Genomic DNA, 25,226 nt, shown 5'->3' on the forward strand with positions numbered 1-25,226 from the left:
AGAAGGATTTGCAGAGTGAAAGAGAAGGAGGGGCTAAATGAGCCTGCAGAGCCCAAGCTCCCTGCAAGGTGCTCATTGCATCCACCCAGTGGCATGTAGACCACTGGAATCCTCATTTGATGGGGGAGAAAAACCCACCCAGAAGTGAGGCGTCAGCTCTGCACTCGGCAACTGAGTGCCTCTGGGAAATTGGCTTTGCAACCTGATTAGTAAAGTCAGAAGTTTAAAGAAGTAGTCTTTCATCACTTCACTATGCCCAGTTAAATGATGGCATCCTAACCTGCCTATGAGGAGAGACAGAGAAAACAGAATTTACCGGACAAGAATTGTATGACCAGTTTATCCAGAATGCAAAATGAATGATGTATGAAACCGAGGTGCTGCTACACAAGCAGAGGGCGTGGCTGAGGCTGAACTTTCACAATTCCAGCAATTTCAGAAGACCGAGGTACCACAGGCAAAGGGAGTAGAGCAAGCGTGCTTCTGTGTTTTTTGTCATTGCACAGTTTAAAATATAGCAGCCCAGGAACCTCCAACAGCTACATCTTCAACCAAAGCCAAGGAGCAATTTTAAAATTAATTATTTTAATTAATTACTTTTTGAGTTCTGCAGTCTGTGATGGTGCTATTCTTGTTTCTTGAAACAGTTTATATTAGCCAGGTATAGTAATGCACACTGATAATCCCAGCACTCATGGAAGCAGACACAGGCAGATCTCTGTGAGTTTGAGGCCAGCCTGGTCTACAAAGTGAGTCCAGGACAACCAAGGCTACACAGAGAAACCCTGTCTTGAAAAACAAGAACAAAAATAAAACAAAACAAAGCCACAACAAAACCCCCAATTTATATTAAAAAACGAAGAATGTGTTTGAAACAAGTGAGTTGAATGAAGTTAATTTATAAAATGTGGAGAGATACTATATGGCAAACTATTTCCCCAACCTCTGCATAGGCATGTTAACCTTTTCCTTCAATAGAAAATAAATTAATTGGAAGGGAAGAGGGGAAGGTTGGGACTAGGGTTGGGGAGGCAGAGAGTGTTCATCATTTCCAGAGAAACTAAATCATTGATATCATACGACACATTGCTGACAGTTACTCTTTCATAATTCCTATTAATTGGGATCTGTAATTCAATAATAATTTAGAGACTGATGACTAGAAGTCATTGTACACTGCATTCTGATTAAAGGAAACAAGAAACTAAATCAGTCACCAGATTGATAGCTAATTACCTTAGGATATAGCTCTATAGAGTCAATCTGTTTTTTCAGTGTCCATTTGCAGCCATCAGTTCTAAAAGGCACATATTAGGAATGAGGCCTTGAGAAACAGACTACAGAATAGTTCCCACAGGCATACATGCCATACACACATGAAAGAGTCTCTCTTTTATGAGACTCTCAATTGCTGTTTTAAAAATTCCCGATTTCCAGGCTACACTTGGGACCAACCAAGTCAGACTGTGGCGGTATAGAACCCAGGTGTCAGTTCCCAGGAGGCTCCAAAGGGCAAAAGCACTTGGTAACACTGAAGTTAATCCCAGTCAGAGAATTTCCAAATACAGAATTTTGGCTTTAAATTGGTGGTTTGAGACTCTTTTGTAATAATTACCTCCCCCTGAGGGGGAAGCAGCATTACCAGGCCACAGAAGAAGACACTGCAGCCACTCCTGATGAGACCTAATTGACTAGGATCAGAAGGAAGGAAAAGAAGACCTCCCCTATCAGTGGACTTGGGGGAGGGGCATCCATGCAGAGGGTGGAGGAAGGGAGGGATTGGGACAGGAGGAGGGAGGGAACCACAGGGGGGGTGATACAAAGTGAATAAAGGGTAATTAATAAAGAATTAAAAATAAAAAAAAATGGTGGTTTGAAATGCATCTCTACATTTTTCTGTTCCTCTGTAGCTAACTGCCTACCTGATACCCCTTTAAAAACAGACAAATCAAATTCATAGACTGGTTAGTCAGGCCTTGTAGTAGCCACCCTTGGAGTGGCGTCTCAGCTCACAGGGGCATCTTCTGCCTTCTTTCCTCATCCACAGAGGAGGTCTCTTGGTGACCACTGCCTGAAACTTGAGCAGCTCTTCTCCTGACTTAGATTCCTGAATTGAAAATGGAAGCTAATATTTCTATATGGTTGGTTATGGAATAGCGGAGCCCTGGCTTGAGGAAAGAACTTTGTAATGAAAAGTTTTGAGAAGAGAGCTTGGAGGGTAAGGTGAATCAGAGGCAAGGCAGAGGTAATACTCGGAGGCTTCCAGGACAGACTTGGTTGGATTTTGACTGTGTGATCCCCTCTGCCTCAGTACATTAACGGCACCCTGTCTCCTTTAGGAACCTTCTTACCCTCATCCCACTGGTCCTGCAGAAAATGGATAAGCCAGACTTACTAGTAACATTGGCTAATGTCATCAGAGGTCTGAGGACAACTCTTCACGGTGTTGCAGGTTGTGACAGGAGGGACAATTTGTTAGACACACTTCCGAGGGAGAAAGCAGGCAGGAACAGAGAGAAAGAATTCAGCAGCCTAAGGGCCTTCAGCAGAGTTGGGGCAGGCTTTTGGCTCATTTGTTACAGCATGGGCTTTTTGGCTTTTTGGGCTCTTAGCACAAGGCTATCTGGCCCAAACTCTACATATGGACCTATAAACTTCATGTGTGACATATCTCGATTGCATCTTAAATCTCTATGCAGGGGTTGCATTTTGGTATTATGATGAGCCAGAGTACTTCATATACCCTGGAATGCCACCGTGCTTAGTCAGGAGCCTGCTGGATTTGGTGGGTCTGGGCTGAAAAGTTGTTCCTAGGTTTCCCTTTGCCAGTTTGGTCTTACCATATGCCAACTGTATAAGGTTTTTAGAACCTCACTCTGCCCACTTCTCCTGCTCATTGGCTTCTTTCTCCTTAAGCAGAGACCTGAGGCAGGAAAAGGCACCACTGCCATTTTGGTGATCAACTATCATGAGGAATGGACAGTTGTGCAGCCGCCATGACTCCCACCCTTCCCAGCTTGCTTCTTCAGCCAGTCTTTGAACTGAGCTGAAGGCTGGCTGTGCTTACAGTGAAAGAGTCCCAGCAGAAATCTCTGTTGTTCTTGAAGTCCCATCTTAAATCTGCCTGGAAACATGGAAGCGTCCTGTTTTGGGAGACACTTTTGCATCCTTACCCTGCTCCCTAATAAACAGCTCATGTTTCTGATGTAACTGCAAGTCTTAACTAACACAAACTTGTGAATGATGGGGACTGCTCCATGGATGGCCTTAAGACTGTTTAAAGTAGGAATGATCTCCATTCCAGTCTTCAAGCTCTCAGTCAAGATAACTACGATTTTCCTGGGCATGGTGGCTAATGCTGGTAATCCCAGCATTCTGGAGGCACCAATGGTAGGATCTCTTCTTGGGTAAGTTTGAGGCTAGCCTGATTGACATAATGAGAGTTTCAAGCCAGGGCTACACATTGAAACCTTGTCTCAAAAAAAAAAAAAAAAAAAAAAGACTAACTTTTTTATAATTCTGCATGCTCTATGAAGCCTCATTTTATTCATTTTCATTTTGTAAACATGAAGATATTTGAGAGAAATTCATAACAAAGGTATAATTTGAGAAAAGGGATTAAAAGCTTATCAAGCGCAAACATGGCTTTAAATAATGTATGATCCTTTGGACAGGAGCCCAAATCTGCTTGTGGAAAAAAGTTCTTACTTCCTTTATTGAGCAACATTAAATGAAAGCAGAGAACTGCCATTAAATCCATGCACACACCAATAACTTTCTATTTCTAACATGCTTTCCTTATCAAAAACCTTTATGAAATAACAAAACATGCCTGTTAATAGGAACTTCTCCAGCTCAGTCTTAAAGTATTTGGCACATGATTCAAGGCCGTCTACCCAAATGCAGGATGCACACACTTCTTGCTTTGGGATGAGAGCACAGCTGCTCTTAAAAGACAAAGAAAGCCACCCAGGTCTCTCTAGGCACAGAACGCAGAGGCAGCGAGGTGTGCAATGGTGTTCAGGTGGCAATCCTTATTAAATCTGGATCCACGGAACCAGATTATTAGATTTAAAAGATAAGCAGTAAAAGTGAAGAGCAGTAAAGCAAAGCATAGTGCTAAGCAGCCTGATGATTAACAACGCTGTGATCTCAGCAAACTCTGGAGGAGCTAGAACTGAAAAGACATAGTGGGGCCTGCACCCACACAACCTGATCATTAGATCTGATCAGCTCATGTTTCCTAAGAGTCTAAAAAACTGACAAGTTGCCTAGGAATAACTTGGTAAAGACAACTGAGTGAAAAAAAGTGGCCAAAGGCCACCATATTTTATTTTTAATACAAACAAGCCTTAAAAAGGTTTCAGACATCTTTTAAACAAGAATATACTTCCTATAGTGTATCAAGCCATCATTTATTATAGATTAACACTGGAAAAATTTGAATGAGTAATTCTTAATTTGGTTACATAACATATACGGAATGAGAATTAGAGGACTGGAATTAACAACTAAGAACAAATTTAAAACCTAAAATATGGTGCCTGTATTAATTCCTTCACAAGTTTTAAAGCCACATACACACAGCTACAAATAGAATGCAGATGTATGTAACATTGAATATTATTTACAGAGCCCTTCTCTCTGTTCCTTTAGATTCCTTGGGAGCACCTGCCCAACACCCAGGTCCACGGAGCCTACTGTGGACTTGATGCTGCTGTCACGATCATCTGCAGTGAACAGGGTCATCTCCAGTCCTGGAGGTGGGAGCTAGACCAACTCGTAGTATTTTCCAGTCTGGGGGTCAAAGTAGCAGTTGAGACACGGGTCATACAACAGAGTCAGCACTTCCTCATCTTCTTCCACACTTGGGTCCTCCTCACCTGTGGGCAAGAGGAAACACAAACACATTAGCTATTGGCCTGGCCCAGAATTCCTAAAGTCCACTCAGAAGGGAGTCGGGGCAGGGATCACTACCTCGCTCAGGAGATCTTCTCTATTCAGGCAACGTTAGGCGGGAAAGGAGGAACAGGCTAGGAACTTCTGGATTTATGCAAGCAGTGCAAGTCTGAGAAGAAACAGGCACTCAAAGGGCCAGCCCCACAATGATGGATAAAGAGTAAACTTGGGGCCGGACAGATGACGCAGTGGTTAAGAACACTGGTTGCTTTCAGAGAGAATCTGGATTTTATTCCCAGCACCTACATGGCAGCTCATACTTCCTGTAGTAACCCTGTCCTAGGCCATCCAATGTCTGCTTCTGGCTCCCTTGGGCACTGGACACAGTTGGCACATAGATATATACATGCATGCAAAACACTCTTACACATAAAGAAAAAAATGAAAAACCATGCAAAACTAAAATGGTATAGAGAAGAGCTTGACAGGAAAAGGATAAAATGACAGTCATGTGCATCAGCACCAGGAAATGCGGATGATATCCAAAAAGCAACTGCCGTGTGTGCCAGAGCTGCATCAAATGCAGAGCGGTGTGGGTCCAAGCCAAAGAGAGTCTTTATTCATTTTGTCCCCAAGTGGCCACCAAACAACTGTGCCTTTGAATGATGCCATTTACAAATCTAAGATCCATAGAACAGAAAACATGTTAGGTGGCCTATGGTTGTCTTTGTGATAGGAGAGTCTAAGCCCAGTGGGATATAGATGATGGCCTGAGCAGGGGAAACACCCATTACCTAAATCATTAGCAGAGTTTCCAATAAGTAGTACACAATTAAAAATGTTTTATAAAAATACTTTCTGAGCTCCTTTGTGAGTCCAGTGGCATCAAGACTTTGGTATTTTGAGTCCCGAGTCCTTCAGAAAGTTTGTCTTCACTTCCGAGTAAGAAAGAGGTATTTAGGACATTTTAATTTTTATGAGCTCAGCCCACTAAGGATCAAAGACAAGCGTGGGCTGTGAGTTCATCAAGGTTGATTTCCAAAGGGTTGGGTAGTAAGCATAAGAAAAAGCCTTGGAAGTGACAGAGGTTCAGTAAAAACTGTGAAGGGTTCATGGGTACATGTATGCTTGAGTGTGTGTGCACTGAATGGGGGTCAGAGATCAACGTGTGCTGGCATGCTCAACTGTGCTTCATCTTATATTGTTAGACAGGGCGTACCCTTCCCTGAACTAGAAGCTGACTGACTCGGCTAGACTGACCGGCCAGTGAGCTTCAGGGTCCTCTCATCTCCAGCTCCCAGTGCTGGCAGTGGATGTAAACTCTCACTCTTGGCTTTTCTGTGGCTGCTGGAATGTGAACACAAGTCCTCATGCTTGTGTGGTAGTTACCTTACTGACTGAGCCGTTTGTCCAGGCCCCCAAACTGCTTCTTGAAGGCATAAATAAAAGCCTACGATCTTCCTAGAGTGGACACAGAACTATAACCTCAATAATCAGGGGGAGGGGGTGAGCCATGAGTTCTAGACCAGCCTAGACACAGCACTACCCTGATGTCAAAAATAAAATAAAATAAAATAAAATAAAATAAAATAAAATTAAAATAAAATAAAATAAAACAAAAGGCATAAAGCCCATGATCTTAAATGCTACTGCTCATGGTACAGTCAGGTGGTGGAGGGAGGCTTGCATTTTTACCCAGAAAAATGAGAGCAAGCTGTCACATTCACCACCAGGACACTGGCAAACTGGAGTTAGGGCCACAGGCGTATGCCCATGTGATGAGTGAGGCTTTGAGGCCACTCGGCAGCCCACCCTTCTTGTTACCATCTGACTTTAACATGGCCTAGAGCCAGACAGAGCCGGGTGCCAGGCACAAATGAGTATGAGAAGCAGGATTCTTCCTAGGGACTTTGAGTAACTGTGTGATGGCTTGGCTCTTGTGAGCTGAATTCTGCACCAACAGTCTTTACAGGAAGAAAGGATGAATCTGTCCTGCTGGCTGGTATTTCACTGGAATTCCCTAGCGGTCTGGATAGTACTCTCTCTTGAAGTAGCTCCTTAGTCAATCTTGCCAGGGTAGAGTAGGCAGGAATTAGAGTATTCATTTTGCAGATGAGGAAGCTGAGGCCTGCAAAGGAAATAGCTCATCTGAGGTTGCCTGGTGGTGATTCAGGGGCACAGCTTGGGACAAAGCCAAGTAATGAGGCTTAAGCTCAGTGTCCCTTCTTATATACACTTGTAAAAATTAATTGACAAGCTATTAATCTGAGCTTGCTCCAGTGCCCTGGGTTCCTACCAAAGCCCCAGCTCAGTATATAAACAAACAGGACTTGTGCCTGCTGCCAAAAACCTGCCTAACCATCCTCAAACTGGCTGCCTCTTCCATCACATGTATGTTCCTGGTCTAACTCTCAAGGACACGTGTCAAAGTCTCCTCTCTTGCTCTCACTTGCGCCCACCTGGTTGCAGATTGGTGGTGACCAATGCATGAGTTCTTGTCTGATCAAATAAACTCTTTAAAATCTTAATGTGCCCAAATTTAGCTTTTAACACCATGATTGATGTTTTTGTGAAGGGTGTGGAATCACACATTTAATTGGGAATTTAAACATGAGATAGACTAGAAAAATGTAAAGGTGTCTTACATTTTCAAATATCAATTCAGGAGAGGAAGAAGTTTGACTTCTCATATTTCAAAACCTACCGGTGAATATGACAGAGTCTACATGGAGACGAGGGGTAATGAGTTCAATAAGCCCAAAGGAAAAGAGCAAGCTTGGTGACAAGGCATTAGCCCTTCCGGCCTTAAAGATGAGGGGTGGCATAGGCCTGAGCAGTTCAGAGGATTTGCCGGGGTTCCAGGAGGAGGCAAGAGGGCTCTAAGGAAGTCTATTTTGACTCAGAACAAGGAGAAATTCCCTCAGCATTAGTACTGACCTGTAAATGGAAATGTCTTCTAAGGAGGGCGAAGGCTGGGCTAATACTTGTATAGAATTTTGTAGAGGAATATACATCCTGCAAAGGACCAAATACAATGGCCCTCTGAAGAGCTTCCGTGACCTTGGACCTCCAGGGTTTATATCCTTGAAGTGTGACAGGACTTTGCTGCCAACCACATTGGATTAACAGTGGTAGCCGACCTGGGTACTTGGCACAACTTTTAATGAACAGGAGATTGGAGAGGAATAGTGCCTTTTCTTTTTGTTGCCTTAAGGATGGCCCCTAATCCTTTGCTTTTGTCCTGTTTCTTTCTTGTGTAGAGGCTGAAAGTTGCTTTCCAATGGATGTGGCTTAAACCTTACCAAACAGAGCAGCCAGTAAAGGTTAAGGGGTTAACTGGGCATTGCTTCTTCAGAAGGGCTAAAAATACCTATGATTTTCCAAATTCCAGCATCCCTGGCGATGGGAATGGTTGCCTGAATGGTGACAAGCTGCAGGTCCACCTGCCTCTTTGGGCCTTGATTTCATAGTTTATAAAATGGTGATCACAATGTCACTGCCATGGGCTTTGTGGAAGTCTAAGTTGGAGATGTGATAATATGCACAATTCAGTGCACACAGTAGTTGTTCAGTAAATGGTGGTCATTACTATTTAGGCTGTTAAATAAATTATGGACTATTAGAAAATAGTTCAGAAAATGCTATATATTTTTTAGTAATTCATATGTATCAAAATGGTTAAGCATGAACCAAAGGCTGTGTAGAGACAGGTGGTAAGACATTTAGACAAGGTGGAGATGGCTCCGTATCCCACTTCTACCTCGCTGAAGCTGAGGGACATTGGGAAAATTCCCTGCTGAGCCTCTGTTTTGTGTGAGTTGGAGTATTACTAGTACCTGCCGTGTATGCAGTGGGCTCAAGGAAGATTACACTCAGCATACAATGAGTTCTCAACAAATGCTATCAACATTGTACCGACTGGTTTTATTCCGGCAAGTTTTATTAAGCTAGGGTCACTTGTGAAGGGGGGACTGAGAAAATGCTCTTACCAGATTAGCCCATGGGCAAACCTGGAGTTATTTTCTTGACTGATGACTGATGTGGGAGGGCCAAGCTCACGGTGGGCAGTGCAACCCTTGGCCTGGTGGTCCTGGGTGCTATAACAAAGCAGGCTGAACAAGCAATGGAGAGCAAGCCAGTCAGCAACACTCCTCCACGGCAGCAACTCCTGCCTTCAGGTTCCTGCGCTGATGTCCCTCAGTGATGGACTGGTGCATGCTCAAACAGACCCTTTCCTCCCTCAGTTGCTTTTGGTCATGGACTTTATCACAGCGACAGAACTTAACAAAGACACTCATCATTATGGAGGACATGGGCTACAGGAACTGGACATGAGGGAAGTATATTCCTTATAACTTACTTGGTCACCCAAACAGTTTCTGCTTGATTTTTACTACTGAGAGAGGGAGGGGAAAAAAAGTACAATGAGTTTGAATGAAATTAAAAGTTCCCAATTAGTTTATATAGTACACTAAGACAAATTCATCCTTGATTAAAAGTCTGTATACCAAAACAAACAAAAAACAAAACAAAAAAGCCATTTCATTTCAAAGAGGAAAACAAACTTTTCTATCAAATATATATATGAAACTCATAACTCACAAGGTTAATGGTGAATCATGAGTGCTTGTAATTTCTGGTCTTTACTCATGCGTTGGTTAGACCAACCTTCAAGAGAACAGTGGCCTGTATAGCGTTCAGTGTATCCTGTGCCTGCACTGAAACAATGTAACAGTGTAAGCTAGTGCTGTTACTGGAAAACTCAATACATTTTACCACCAGCTGGGGATCTTCCAAGATGAAAACAACCACTGTGATGGGCCCAGGGTCTTTATTACCCAGCTGTAAAGGGATTAACGTGAGTCCAATTCATTAGCAAAGCTCTTCCTATACAATGCAGTTAACCCAAAGCAGGAACTGCCATATAAATGCATTCGTCTTGATAACACAACAGCAGAACGTGAGCTTCCTGCATTGGAACCATGGGCCTAACATAGTTTTGTGGGTTTTAGTATCGAAGCTTTAAAGGGATGAATTTTAAAACTATCAACAATGGTATTCATACAAAAATTGGGTGAGCTTATGTATAATCTTACATTGAAATAAGTACTTTAAACTTGCATAAAAGGTTTTGTTTTCATTGTAATTTAATTTGTGAGGCATCCAACTTAATCATTTTGCCATAGGAATCTCTGCTTAATGAAATTAAAATATTGCCACTATGATGTCAAGTGTTGGGGAATGTTTTGAAAGGTAATTATCCTGCATGGGTATGGGGTAATTTTCAATTATATTCTCGGATACTGCAGAGTTTAAATTTTTTTTTTTCCCTGAAAATGCTAAATTACTCTATTTAAAGACTGGCTATAGGAACTCCAAAAGGACAAATTAACAAATAAAACCATTTTCTGCTACCAGGCTCAGAGCATCTGGACAGGGGTCCAAATTACATTTTTACTCTTCTCCCTATAACAAAGCCATTTCTACTGAAATAAAATTACCTTTCAGATAATAATCTATTTACAAACTTTCAGCCTCATCTCCTTTGAAATTGGTTCACGGCAATAAGAGAAGAAAGCCCAGCAGAGTCAGACTGAAAGCAGCAATAGTGGCTGCCCTCCCTCGGTCAGATCAGCTCGGAGAAATGACCCCTTGAGTTCACCTCTGAGAGCCAATTAACAGAAATGTTTAATTATCTATATTTAATGCATTTTAACTGTGGATAATAGAAAACCTGTATGTGCAAGCTAAGGCTTAATGCTTGAAAATAAACGAAGGGCACCACTTTATCAGATTTAAAATCTCAGAATCAAGACACTCTATTTGATTTTCGATTTTTCTGATGCTGTCTCTAGAATTAAAAAGAAAGTTAATGCATGTTCCCTCCTATAGATCCTAGGGAATGACTGACTGTATTTTTATGTGCACACCAATACACTATTGTTAGCTGATTTACCAGTTAGGGGGTCACTGTGTGGAGCAGAATGCCTGAGAATCAGTAAAGATGACATTTGTGATAAGATTCTGCTGAGCACAGTTTAGAGAGTCTTTTGCCACAGCCCTCAGAGGAGGGAGGAATTCATGTGCACCAGCATCTGGGAGGTCTTCTGTGAGGTTTTAGTCTTCAGCAAACCGGTGCCTTCAGAGTGGAGGAAGCTAGAAGATCAATGGTGGAGTTGGAAGGATGTAAAAGCTCTTCCACTGGAAAGCTGTATTGCTTTTGGAAGGCAGGTCACATGCCATGATTACAGGTCAGGTGCCACTGGGAACCAAGTATCCTTTGTGTTGACAGGTGAGTATGTTTTATTTGGAAGCTGCCATTTGAGGGTCATGTTGGGGGACATGGATGTTTAACCAGGGGTTATTGTAACTTTATTCCTTGGGAGGGCGGCTCCTAGCCACATGGTTGTAGCCTGCAGAGCCCACAGCTTTATAGAAACAGGACTTCCGGCCAGCAAGGGAAGCTGGGCCTCCATGCTGGGTATATCCTTCTGGAGTGCATGTGGTACCTTATAAGTATATATGGTTCTACAAGAGGGTCTAGAGAGCTTTGGACTCAGCAATATGTTAACATTTCTCTTGTATTCCTCACTTATATTCCTGAAAGGTAGGTGCTGCCTCCTTCAGTAGTGAGAATGTCGCTAGCTCAGAACCTCTGGCATCTACAGAGGAAGACAGCCCTGGCCCCTGAAAGGGTTTAAGAGAAAACATCTCTCAAATGATGCTTGGTGGACTCACAGAAGCGGTAGGGACACTACCTTCAAGAAGGTCATAGGAAAACCATGAATCATTTTATAAGCTGAGAGTTGAACTGAGGGTCTAAACAGAATGTTAAAAGGACTATTGAAAACTGGAGGGGCAGTTTGCCTGGTAAAATACTTGCATAGAAAACACAAAGACCCAAGTTTCACTGTTAGAACCTGTCATCTCAGTGTTTGGGAGGGGGAAACAGGCAGACTCCTGCTGGCCTGGCGAGACTATGAGGATGAAAAACATGTCTCACTAAGCAAGGCAGACAACTGCTGAGGTATATATCCAAGGTGGACCTCTGCTCCTTCCCTCCCAACCTTGAAGAGAACTACTGAATCCAGAAAGACTCACAGGAAGAGAGCTCACTAGACTAAAAGCCGTAAGAGTAGATCTGTCACTTATTGGTTCTTTCTACCCGCAGAGGCATTCTGAGGTAGCACCACAGTGTGGGTCAGGTCACTGAAGGTCAGGCCTGTGGCTCTGCACTGCTTCATGCTTGGGTGTGCGACACAGGCTACTCTCCCAACCTCACTGTCCTGTAGGACATGACGGACTGGCCAGTGCTGTGGTAACAGAAAAATTCCACATCATGCCAGGCAAACTGCAGTACCTCACTAAGCTTCTATTATTATTTTTACATTGCCAGTTTTACATCCCCTCTTTTGGGGGGAGGTCAGCTCTGTGATTCCTTTGTTTCCTCTTAAGTCTTGAAAGAGTCAGTTATTTCAAAGAGCATGGCCTCCAACAAGTCAACTGCATTCTAGAGGACGCCCACACATGTAAGAATATCTGGGTAGCACAAATTGGCTTTGGGAAAAATAAAAGACACAAATGTGGTGGGAGGTGGGTCTAGGAGGAGTTGTGGGAGGGAGGTGAATATGATCAAAACTCACTGTATAATATTCTCAAAGACTAACCAAGCAAGTGAAAGGACTGTTTGAAAAACTTCAAGTCTCTGAAGAAAGAAATCGAAGAAGATATCAGAAGTTGGATAGATTTCCCATGCTCATGGATCGGTAGGATTAACATAGTGAAAATGGCCATCCTGCCAAAAGCAATCTACAGATTCAATGCAATTCCCATTAAAATACCAACACAATTCTTTATAGACCTTGAAAGAACAATTTTCAATTTTATATAGAAAAACAAAAAACCCAGAATTGCTAAAACAATCCTGTACAACAACAGATTGTCTAGAGGTATCTCCATCCCTGATCTCAAGCTGTGCTACAGAGCAATAGTACTAAAAAATGCATGGCAGTAGCATAGAAACAGAATGGTGGACCAATAGAATCCAATAGAAGACCCAGAAATAAACCCACACACCTACAGATAATTGATTTTTGACAGAGAAGCCAAAACCATACAATGGAAAAAAGACAGTACCTTCAACAAATGGTACTGGTCTAACTGGATGTCTACATGTAGAAAAAAATGCAAACAGATCCATATTTATCACCCTGCACAAAACTAAAGTCCAAGTGGATCAAAGCCCTCAATATAAAACCAGACACACTAAACCACTTAGAAGAAAGAAGTGGGGAAGAGCCTAGAACTCAATGGCACAGGAGATAACTTCCTGAACAGAACACCAACAGCACAGGCTCTAAGAGCAACAATCAATAAATGGGATCTCATGAAAATGAAAAGCTTCTGTAAAGCAAAGGACACTGTTCTCAGAACAAAACGACAGCCTACAGACTGTGAAAGGATCTTCACCAACCTATATCTGACAGAAGGCTAATATCCAGAATACATAAAGAACTCAAGAAGTTAAAAAGCAACAAATCAAGTAATCCAATTAAAAAATGGATTCATTTTTTTTAATGAATCCATTTTAATGAGCTAAACAGAATTCTCGATAGAGGAATATCAAATGTCTGAGAAACACTTAAAAGAAATGCTCAACATCCTTAGTCATCCAGGAAATGCAAATCAAAATGACCCTGAGATTTTACCTTACAACCATCAGAATGGCTAAGATCAAAAGCTTAGGTGACAACCCATGCTGGAGAGGATGTGAAGAAAGGGGAACCCTCCTCCTTTGCTGGTGGGAATGTAAACTTGTACAACCACTTTGGAAATTAATCTGGCACTTTCTCAGACAATTAGGAATAGTGCTTCTTCAAGATCCAGCTATACCACTCCTAGGCATATATCCAAAATATGCTCAAGTATACAACAAGGACATTTGCGCAACCATTTTTGTAGCAGCTTTATTTGTAATAGCCAGAAGCTGGAAACAACCAGATGCCCCTCAACTGAGGAATGGATATAGAAATTGTGGTACATTTACACAATGGAATACAATTCATCAATTAAAAACAAGAAAATCATGAAATTTGCAGGCAAATGGTGGGAACTAGAAAAGATCATCCTGAGTGAGGTATCCCAGAAACAGAAAGACACATATGATATATACTCACTTATAAGTGGATACTAGACATATGTTATAGGATAAACATATTAAAATCTGTACACCTAAAGAAGCTAAGCAGGAAGGAGGACCCCGGGTAAGATGCTCAATCCTCACTCAGAAAGGCAAACAGGTCAGACATCGGAAGAAGGAGAAAACAGAAAACGGGGTAGGAGCCCACCACAGAGGGCCTTTGAAAGACTCTACCAGCAAGGTATTAAAGCAGATGCTGAGACTCATAGCCAAACTTTGAGCAGAGCGCAGGGAATCTTATGAAAGAAGAAGGAGACAGAAAGACCTGGAGTGGACAGGAGCTCCACAAGAAGAACAACAGAACCAAAAAATCTAGGCACAGGGGTCTTTTCTGAGACTGATACCCCAACCAAGGACCATGCATGATAACCTAGAACAAACATAGCACAGACATAGCCCATGGCAGCTCAGTCTCCAAGTGGGTTCCCTAGTAATGGGAACAGGAACTGTCTCTTTCATGAACTCAGTGGCTGCCTCTTTGATCACCTCCCTGTGATATAGGAGCAGCCTTACAAGGCCACAGAGGAAGACAATACAGCCAGTCCTGATAAGACCTGATAGGCTAGGGTCAGAGGGAAGGGGAGGAGGACCTCCTGTATTGGTGGACTTGGGGAGGGGCATGGGAGGAGATGAGAGTGAGATTGGGAGGGGATGAAGGAGGGGGCTACAGCTGGGATACAAAGTGAATAAACTCTAATTTATAAAAAATAAATTTATAAAAAGAAGTCTATGTCACAGAGTACATTGGATTAACATTTTTGTGATAATAAAATCAGTAGAAAACTTATTTATAAATTTTAAAACATAAAAAAATTCTCAAAGAACATATTAAAAACAGAATATTACTGCCCCAAGACAGAATATATGTTTGTAATTCTGGAATTCAAAATAAACTCAATTAAGGTTTAAGAAAAGAGACAGGGGTTTTATTATACAGTCTGGGCTGGCTGATTACAGGAGTACTGCCAGTTACCACGTCTGTAATATGCTTTGCATTGCTAATAGATCCTAAGAGAATCCACAGGCTAGCTCAAATTGCCCTGTGTCTCCTACGGAGCTAACACTCATCTACTCATCAGAACTTTGTGGAGTGTTTACTATGTCCTGGGCACTGCTGTGGGCACCAGGTACCACAGATGTGGTGAAGTCAGTATGTAGCTATAAACAGAGTAAGTATGAAAGGATACTCCTGTTGATGGGGAGCAGGCAGCCAGATCACCGGCTGTTGGTCTGTCTGTCTGTCTATAAGTAGTGGTGAGAATTCTGTGAGTTCTTTACTAGTGATTTGATGATACATAAGAAAGCGTTTGCTGCCTATCTGTGCCTCCTGGGAACTAATGCCTGTGTGACACTGCCACACAGATCACGCAGGACTGTTATTTTTATGAGACTCTGACAACTCCAAGTACCCCTTGGAAGGCCTTTCTTATTCCAAATTTTTTTGTGACTTGCGGAGAGGTCTACAGGCTGAGGAGAGAGGTGATTATCATTCCATGTTGAAACTGGTAGGCATGAATAATTTAAGGGTCATATCCGTAAAGGAACAAATGTCAAAAACAAATTGACAACCATTCTTCCAGCAAAGTATGGTTCATTTTCCAAAGGTCAGCTCGGTAGTTTTTTTGAGTAAGTTCTGAAATCCTCGCTTCTCATTTTACATTTTACATGGGTGCCGAGAAAACACTTTTTTAGTAAGTGTGAAGGGCACTTGTGCTTGTGGTAATTGATATTCCACAAGCATATTACAGCCTAGGAGGAAGCATAAGAGCCCGCCAGTTCTCCTTCAGTTGGTGGCAGGGGTCAGAACAGAAATCTCTAAGCACAACAGTGTTTCTGCCAGGTGTACGGCTCACTCACGGTGGTGTTTGTATACTGAAGATGGTCTGGCTGAGCACACAGACTCCCACTGAATAAGGCAGACACAGGAACCTTGGGCTTAGGGCCAGATGTAACTCAGCATCCTTCTGTATGGTCTGGGTAAGGCTTCTAGAATTACACATTAGTCAGGTCCTCATGCTGCTTGCTGTGGTCCAGATGCATTCCTACCCCCAGCTGCTCTATACACACCAGCTTCTCCTTCAGGGAAGGAGATGAAGTGGTCCAGGGCATTGCTGCACATCCCCAGAGAACTGTGTGGTAGAGGGGGTGATAACAGTGCCCACACTTCACACTCTAAAGTTTAGAGGCTACTGTGAGAATCAATGTACACATGAAGACCCGGAACACAGAAAGACAGATCACTGTTAGCTGTTATTTTTGCCGCAGAAGTGTCAAGATGGATGATCCCTTTTCTCTGTGTCTCTAACTTTCAAACCAAATCTAACCTAACCTAACCTAACCTAACCTAACCTAACCTAACCTAACCTAACCTAACCTAACTTAACCAAACCAACTTATAAACTATACAGTGGTTCAGCAGAAAGATGCTGAGACAGCAGAAGCCCCATCTAAGCCTGGGCTCTGACTGGAATTTTGACCTTTGGGTAAGTCATTCACTAGTTAAGGCAAAAACCTAACCAGTTTGTGACTGATTTGTCAGAGTCCCAGGGTAGGACTTTAACACACACATCCTCCTCTGACCTCTTTTATATACTGGGATTCTAGATGAGATTCCTTTTGAAGTGAGTTTTCACGGTTTACAAATAAGGTAAAGACTTTATGTTTAATTTTCAGAAATCTTCCAAATGTATAGAACCTAGGGATGAGGAAGGAAACCCAGGCTTAAGTTTCTCTATAAGAATTGGGAAAACGTGTCGGAAACTGCTCAGGGGCCTGGGTCCTCAAGTTAGCAAGCTGGCAGTCTCTTACATACTGGGGCTACTTGGGAATAAAAAGAAGAAATGAGTAAACAAATTGAGAAAGAAAGAGAGAGAGAGAGAGAGAGACAGAGGCAGAGACAGGGAGACAGAGAACACAGTGACAGAGAACACTGTCTCCATAAGACTCCAGGCAGACTGGAGAGTAGCAGGTTACATGAAGAGACTCCAGCTGTGGAAAGGTCCATAGCCTGGAGGTCCAACCCTTGCCCTAGATATCGTCACCTGGGGCTAGCCAGTTTGAACAGGCAGGCAGGTAGCCAGAAGTCTCATTCTCTCTCTTTTTTTTTCTCTCTGTCATTAAAAACATAGTTATTTAGTCCTGGAGATGTTTCATTTCTCAGATAGACCAGGAACTCTCAAGAGAAATATATATATTTGCTATTTGCCTCACAATGGTGGTATGAGGGCTGAATACAACGACTCAGCACACATAAGTGGTAAGGGAATGGCAACAGAAACCCAGGCTGAGTTCCAGATGGCTGCAGCCATGCCTTCCGCTTCTGATGATATTACCTAGAAACCTGAACATTATTTTCTTTGACAAATATTTTACAGGATTAAATGGAAACCCTATGTCAGTGTACCAGTTAAGCAAAGAGTGTGATAGCGTGCCTAAAATCTCACCATTACCATGGCAAGATTAAGCAAACAGACACAGTAGTTCTGATAGTATTAATTAACTACAGACACCCACGCATATCAGAGGAGAGAGTGAACAAACGGTAAACATTACCTCCTGAAGATATTAAGTACAAGCGCCTAGGAAGGAGGGAAGTGGGCAGTGGTGAACACGGAGGGCGCCAGGCAGCGGCACCTGCCCTTGATTGGGCTGACAGTGGCCAGCATGTGGCTATGACTCCCTGAATCTGTGAACTTTGTCCTCAGTGGAAGTTCTGTTTACCCTCCACATTGTGGAGCTCCCAGTGCCAGAACTGAGTGGTGCCGTGATGACTTGAAGACGACCTTCCAGCCACTTATCACTAATATATATATCCAGTGCCTTTGCTCAAGGACCAGGCTTCTGGTTCCTGAGGGTTATTTAGGACACTTACTATAACATATTATTTGTTTTCTCACAGCAAGGTCTCCTCCTGACAGCCAAGACTGTATTTTTCTGTCATAAGTAATTATAAATGTACACCTCTAAAAAGATTTCCAATTTGAGGGGCACAATCTAGTTCAAACAGTAAATCACAGAGACATCTCTTTCCCTTGGGCAGCCACAGAGTACGAGTCAGATGTATGAGCTCTCACTCTGAATTCTCTACCCCTGAAGAAAAACGGGTGCTCCATTTCCTCCCTGGGGCAGCTGGGCAGCTGGGCAGCAGGGGCGGGGAGGCTTGCACTTTTGTTGGAGCAATTTATATTAGTTTCACTTAAAAAAAAAAAAACTTTAGATACAGTGCTGTCCATCTTCAAAATTCAACTTAGAAAATTGTTTCAGTTCTATTGGAGGTTCATTTGTCAGTCCAATTATGCACTTGAATGAACTTGAGTTTCCTCCCACCCCTGCCATTCAAACCAGCAGAAATACCTTTTGTTTGTTTCTTCGTTTTGAGACAGTGTCATGTAGTACAGTCTGGTCTGCAACCAGCTGAGAATGACTTTGAACTCCTGATCCTCTGGCCGTGCTTCAAGAGAGCTCTGATTACAGGTGTGTCCCCACACTAGGTTTTACACATGATAAGCAGACACTGTGACAACTGACTTTCATCTCTACCCCAAAGAGTCTTCCTCTCCCTTCTATCCCTGACATCCAGGGGCCCTGATCCTAACTGAAACCCAGTGGCTCTTCTTCATGACTTCACCATCAAATGGAATGCCCAGGGGATTTTCAGTTCATTTCCCACCAATGTTTGCGCTGTTTGTAGGTATGTCATGGCCTCACTGCAGTGAAAGGGCTGCATCTCTGCTCCAAGGGAAAGGTGTCTAGGCAAAGTCATTTCACAATGGGCTCACACAATGATACAGAGAAATGCAGTGGTATGTGTGTGCGTGTGCGTGTACACATGTGTGTGTGGGAATGCCACAGAGAGTGCTGATTTATGCAAGCCAAGGTGGCACAGCTCCATCACTTGCGGTGACTCCTGACGGGATCAAGGAACAGCACCCAGGTGAGGTATGAGGCTGCTGGTGCGGCGTGGCAGGCTGCCTTACAACGAACATCCTCAAGTAGGTGCAAGAACATCCTAAAACAATGAGTCAAAGTATAGTACAGCAAGCACATGAGCCAGTGACACTTTAGTATCACTCATCCTGTACCGTGTGTGATAATATGTGATATACGCTTTTTGTCTGTTTTTTAAGACAGGGTTTTTCTGTGTAGCATTGGCTGTTCTAGAACTCGCTCTGTAGATCAGGGTGGCCTTGAACTCACAGAGATCTACCTGCCCCCACCTCTGAGTGCTGGGTTTAAAGGCATGTGCCACCACCGCCCTGCCTGCATGTGCTATACTTTTAACCACTGCTGGTCCAGAAGGCTGTTTACACTAGTAGCCCACAAACACATGGATAATGAGTCCTGCTATGACGTTATGATGGCTGTGATGACAGGATGCCAGGAAGTAGGAATTTCCCAGTTCTATTATAATCTTTTTGGACAGGTGTCATATGTGTGAGGTCCAGTCCTGACCAAAACATCACATAGTACATGGCTGTATCCCAGTGTCCCAAGAGGCTGGGGCTGCTTTATTCTGACACCACCCACTGGCATTTTGCAGCCGCCGTGCTAAGTGATTCAAATATTGTACCTCACTGAATCTTTACGAGCGTGGGCAGGCACTGTAGAGGTGGTAACTAAAACTCACAGTGGTAAGTGGCACAGCTGGAAATCAGATGGGGGCTGATGAAGACATCTACTGTGTGCTGCCCTGGGGTGAACCTTCAGGAGGACGGAGTTCTTCTCTGTAACCCAGTTAGTACAGGACTGCATACAAGGGGAGGCACAGGTGGCCTCGGTTTGCATTGCCAGCCTGGATGACCAGTATGAAAGCAGAGGAGTCTCGGAGTGACTGATCTTTTCTCTCTGTAGCAAGTGACCTTTATCTTTTTATGCACAGCTTTTCTTGCATTCCTACCTTGCACACTCAAACTTGCAGAGGACTCCTGAGGCCGCTCCACCGGCTGCTGACTGGGAGGGACAATCGGTGGGCTCAGCATGTTCAACCAGTCTCTAAGGAGAAAAGAAAGAGAGTGAGCAACACAGTTGCAACCCCATACATCATGTCCTCCCTTGGTTTTCACTTCTCTTGGGTTTACAAAGGAACACGTTATCTTCCTTCACGTTTCAGTAAGAGAAATGTTGAGAAATTAATACTCAGGGTTTTGTGAAGAGGTCAATAAGGAGTTGATCATTTAACCAATGAGTTGCTTGATTAAAACCATAACCTTAAATTAATTTCTCTTCATACTTGTTGGTTATCCTGAGAATGTACATACAAATAATATTATAGAGACTAAACAGGTTATATTCAGGTATATATATAAAAGAGACTATGAACCTGGAAGAGAGCAAGGAGAGGTATATGGTAGGGAGGTAGGTAGGGAAGAGGGAAATGAGTAATTACACTATAACCTCAAAAAATAAAAGATAAAAATGATAAAAATCTGTTATTATTGCCATGAAAATGTCGTATATTTACTTTTGAACAAATTTATTTGTGGCATATGCTGCACATGTGGGGATGGTAGAGCAGCTTGTGGGAGTCAGTTCTCTTCTTCCCTGCGCGGGTCCCAGGACTCCAGTCCTCAGGCTTGGCGGCAAGGACCTTTACCCACGGAGACATTCAGCGCCCTATTCAGCGCCCTGTATACATGTTTTTCCTATTAGGGAGGCTGTTTCAGCAAATCAGTAGAGATGATGCCCTTTCTGATCTGGGGTGAGAAAGTGTGTTCTGGCTGACAGTGTTCTCCGCGTGAGCTGAGCAGATATCAGCCTGAGCTCTAGTGTGGAGCCGCTTTTACTGCCCTGCTTCCTCCTGTCTCAGTCTCCTGTCCCCCTACTAGATACCTCGTGGGTTCAGTTCAGGTGGTGCTATCTTGAAGGCATGAGCCCAACGCTTCTCATCCCCAAACCTGCACCTAAGCTCCTCAGCTGCTTAGGTAGGAGGGGCCAGGTAGGGAAATGGAAAGGATTTTCCAGTGTGAGTCCTATATGTTGCGTGGATATTAGCAACCATATCGTTCACTCCTTCTTCTGAACAGGACCATGTTCTTTTTTAATTAAATTTTTATTTTTTATATTAATTACAGTGTATTCACTTTGTATCCCAGCTGTAGCCCCCTCTCTCATTCCCTCCCAATCCCACCCTCCCTCCCTCATCTCCTCCCAAGCCCCTCTCCAAGTCCACTGATAGGGGAGGTCCTCCTCCCCTTCCATCTGACCCTAGCTTATCAGGCAGGACCATGTTCTTATGGTAATATTTTCTTCCTAAATTCTGTGTTTCATACTTTCTTTACAATCAGAAGCAGTTCTAACCAGAACTGAAGAATGCCAGTTCTTAGGCCGCCACCAGCTCCATTCTCCCTACAGTAAGAGCTTAGCCAGGTCACTTAATGCTGTTGATCTGGATCTGTACAAAGGATGTCTGAACGCTGGGCCAGTGACTTGATGCCATTCCTTCTACACTGTAGGGGTGTGGGCAACATAAGGCTCTTCATTAAGATTTTTAAAACCACTTCATTACATTTATTATGAATTGGTCAGAGTTTTGCTTACAGAATTAGGTAAACCCCATTTGGCACAGCTCTGGGTTCGGAGTCATCCCTCAGTAAGTTTTGCTTATGACACTCTGATCAAGGAAGCCCATGCGTGGGATGACCTACAGTGGTAAACCAGGGCGGCCTTGCTGTAGTTGAACCAGTAAGAATGGCTGAGGCTCACCAGAGCATTACACAGCTCAGCACTCACCTTACACAGCAGAGGTCTTCCCTTTTGCGAGCCCCTCATCCTTTCAGCATTCAAGCATTTTAACCTAAAATTACTCAGTTCCCACTTGTAATATTTTAGAGACTTCAATCACTGCTTACAGCTATCCCTAGATTATGGTTGCTGAAATAAGCGAGGTGAACATGCTGTGTAATTGAATTTCATAATAACACATTAAGAACATCAGAAAGGATTTGTCACAGACATTCAAACTAATGGGACATTTTCTGATAAGTACCTTTTATTTAGTCCATTTAATTACAGCAGAACTAAAATTTCCTGTACTTTAGAAAATCATGAGGTCATATACAAATTACCAGCCCAGGGACCTCATTTCTTAATAAGAGTATTGAAAAAACAGGTGAGCAGGAGAAAAGAATGATGTCATCTGAAGACCCTCTTCCTGTTTTTCACTGGGAACTTTACACAGCCTGGGGAAGAAACTCAGGCAATGCAAATGGTGGTCCTGGTTTGAATGTAAGGCCAATGACTTGATGTTATTCCTTCCCCGCTGTAGGTGTGGACAATATATGCTTTTTTAAAAACCATTTTATCATATTTATTTTTAATCAATTGGTCGGTCAATCAGAAGTTATAAACTATGGTCCATGGACCAAGTGTATTTCACAGTCTATATTTATATAGTATGCAAACTAATTTAGCCACCTATATTTTAAATGGGTAAGTGACTATGATGTTTCATGGCATCTGAAAATTATATGACCTTCAAAACGCAGTGTCCACAAATGATTGGATTGCTGCCACATGTCTGCATTCCAGTAATATCTATGGCTACTTTTGTCTACTACAGCAGGGTTAAGTGTTCATTACCTGGTTCTTTACTGGAAACTTTTGATGCCATTCATCTCTAACCAGAAACTAGTACGGATTCCTACAACACTAATCCAGTATCATGTACTCATTCTCCTCTTTATTTTTTTAATAGTAACTCCTTTCAGACAGCAAGCAACCTGCTCCTCAGGGTACTGGATGATAAACACATGCGAAGGAGTTTCTAAAATGCTAAGTAAAACAAACAAAGAAACCATGTGAAAGCAGAAACAAAACAAACAAGCATTCCAGTTTATTACACACTGCTCTTTATGGTTCTATACTTTCAGCGTTTTTCCCCTTTAGTTAAAATATCATGCTCAAACTTTCCTTGGATTAGCCTCCCCTGGCCCTCGTCAGTGTGGCTGTATTATTCACATTAAGCAGAACTGTCTGCTCCTGCCCATACTATATTTTCAGGATTTCCTCCTCCATTTTCCCTGACTTATATTATTTTAAAGAATTGTTGTTGAATAATAAAACATTAACAGCTAAAGAATCAAAAGGCACAGAACAATATGTTCAGATAAAGTCAGACGGTCCCATCCATCCCTGTGGACTCTCCTCTTTGGATTATCCCCACCTGCACCATGAAGAGTACTGTTTTGCTTGTAAAAGAAAGTCCACATATATCTTTCCCCCTCTTTAAAAATTTTTTGAGACTGTAATTTATTACAACATATTTTGCTTCCCTTTCTTCCCTTCAAACCCTCCCATATACACTTCCACTCTCCTTCAAACTCATGGCTTTTATTTCTTTACTGTAACTGCATGCATGTATGTATATCTACAAACATACATATTAGTTTAAAAAGACTCCCTGTTTCCAGAGCTCTTCTTCAGGATTTGTTACAGCTGCATAACGCACCATTGTGTAGATTTACTGCCATTTATTTCAGCCCTGTCTGACATCTGGGCATGTTCCCAGTACTTCTAGCTGTGATGAGCGCTGAGGTAAATTCCTACAGGTGAGATTCTGGGAACAAAAGGCACACTTGGTATTGCTAGAGACTGACAAACGTCCTGAATAAGGGGCAATTGTGAGATATTGACAATTCCCTCAGCACCCATCTGCTCTATCATCAGCAATGTGCAAGAGTGACAGTTTCTGCAGAGCAAAAGCTACAAGGACATCGTGTTCAGTTTATAAATTCTTCCCAGCCTTAGCCAAGAAAACCTCTCTCATAGGGTAGTTTTGATTTGTCTCACTTTTTAGTATAAGTGGACTTGGTTGCATTTTCATGTTTACGGCCATGTAGGAAATGTACATGTGTATACATACGTATATATGCATGTGGTTGTATATATGTGTGTGTTCTATGTGTGTGTGTGTGTGTGTGTATCAATTTACCTATACATTCACATCTTTTTCATCTTATATCAGAGATTCTCTATGTTTGTTTGGCCATTTGTTTAGTTTTTTTTCCCTCTATGTAAATGTTTTTTTTTTTTTATGTAGTCAAATATATCAGCTATTGAATATTTAGAGTCATAGTTAGAAAACTTTGCCCTACAACCATATTTCATAGAAGTTTATCCATGTTTTCTTTCCATTATTTGCTTGGCTTCATTTTTAAAGTTAGATTTCTGATCCATTTGGAGTTTATTCTGGCTATGTGTGGGGGCTATTCTGGTGTAAAGTACAAATAACATTAGTTTTCTCAACGACTAAGATTCTATTGATGATCTGTACTATTTTTAACGCTGATTTAGAGTACATGTGGGGTAGTTTGAATGAGATGCCCTGCATAGACATTTAAATACTTGGTCCTCAGTTAGTGCCACTTTCTGGAGAGGTTTAGCAGGTGTGGTCTTGCTGAAGAAAGTATGTCACTGAGGGTGGGTTTGAGAGTTTAAAGACTCTCACCATTCTGAATTTGCCTTTTCTTCTTCCTGTTTGTGGTCTGAGATACAGGTGTTCAGTTCTCAGCTGCTGCTCCAGGCCCCATGCCTGCCTGCTGTTACCACAGTGAGGATGATAGACTCTGATGTCTCTGGAACTGTAAGCCCCAAATAAATCCTTCCTTCTAAAAGTTGCCTTGATCATGAAGTTTTCTCAAAGCAATAGAAGAATAACTAATATATCATGCAATTAAAATTTTAATTAAGGGAGGAGATGAGGGAGAAAGGTGGAATTGAGAGGGGATAAGGGGGGGGCTACAGCTGGGATATAAAGTGAATAAACTGTAATTTATAAAAAAATTGAAAAATATACAAAAAACAAAAATTAAAAAAAGTTCAATTAAATTAACTCTTTTGTTTGGCCTTTTCCTGGGCAAGCTATTTACAAACTATAATTTTAATAGAGGTTTGCATGTTAACTAAACCTGGGTTAAAGAAAGCCAACTAGGACTTTTTTCTTGCAATGCCTTGTAGAATCTTTAAAATACCACGTATCTCCCAAGTGGAAAACAGAGGATGTATGCCTTTTATAACCCAGAACTGTCATATCTCTTGGGACCACACAGCACACTGTGAGACGTGCTAGTCCCACTTATGCCATTTTTTTCTAAGTCTTTCCTACTCCTCCTTTCCCCCCTTTTAATACGGG

At 42.4% G+C, this 25,226-nt stretch overlaps 1 protein-coding gene across 2 annotated transcripts in view; it reads right to left on the bottom strand.

Moving 5' to 3' along the window:
- Window positions 1-4,300: 4,300 nt before the first annotated feature.
- Window positions 4,301-25,226, bottom strand: part of Cfap20dc (CFAP20 domain containing) — a 245,936-nt gene continuing 225,010 nt past the window's right edge. The window contains exons 15-17 of one of the 2 annotated variants that reach the window (XM_060390941.1): window positions 19,995-20,089; window positions 9,260-9,295; window positions 4,751-4,883 (exon numbers count right to left, since the gene is read on the bottom strand). In XM_060390941.1, coding sequence (XP_060246924.1) covers window positions 9,264-9,295; window positions 19,995-20,089 — 127 coding nt within the window. In that variant the 3' untranslated portion in view covers window positions 4,751-4,883; window positions 9,260-9,263. Of the gene's footprint in view, window positions 4,884-9,259; window positions 9,296-19,994; window positions 20,090-25,226 lie in introns of both variants that reach the window. The other variant, XM_060390940.1, reaches the window with a different exon arrangement.

Source organism: Meriones unguiculatus, chromosome 9, assembly GCF_030254825.1.
Source record: "Meriones unguiculatus strain TT.TT164.6M chromosome 9, Bangor_MerUng_6.1, whole genome shotgun sequence".
Lineage (NCBI taxonomy): Eukaryota > Metazoa > Chordata > Mammalia > Rodentia > Muridae > Meriones > Meriones unguiculatus.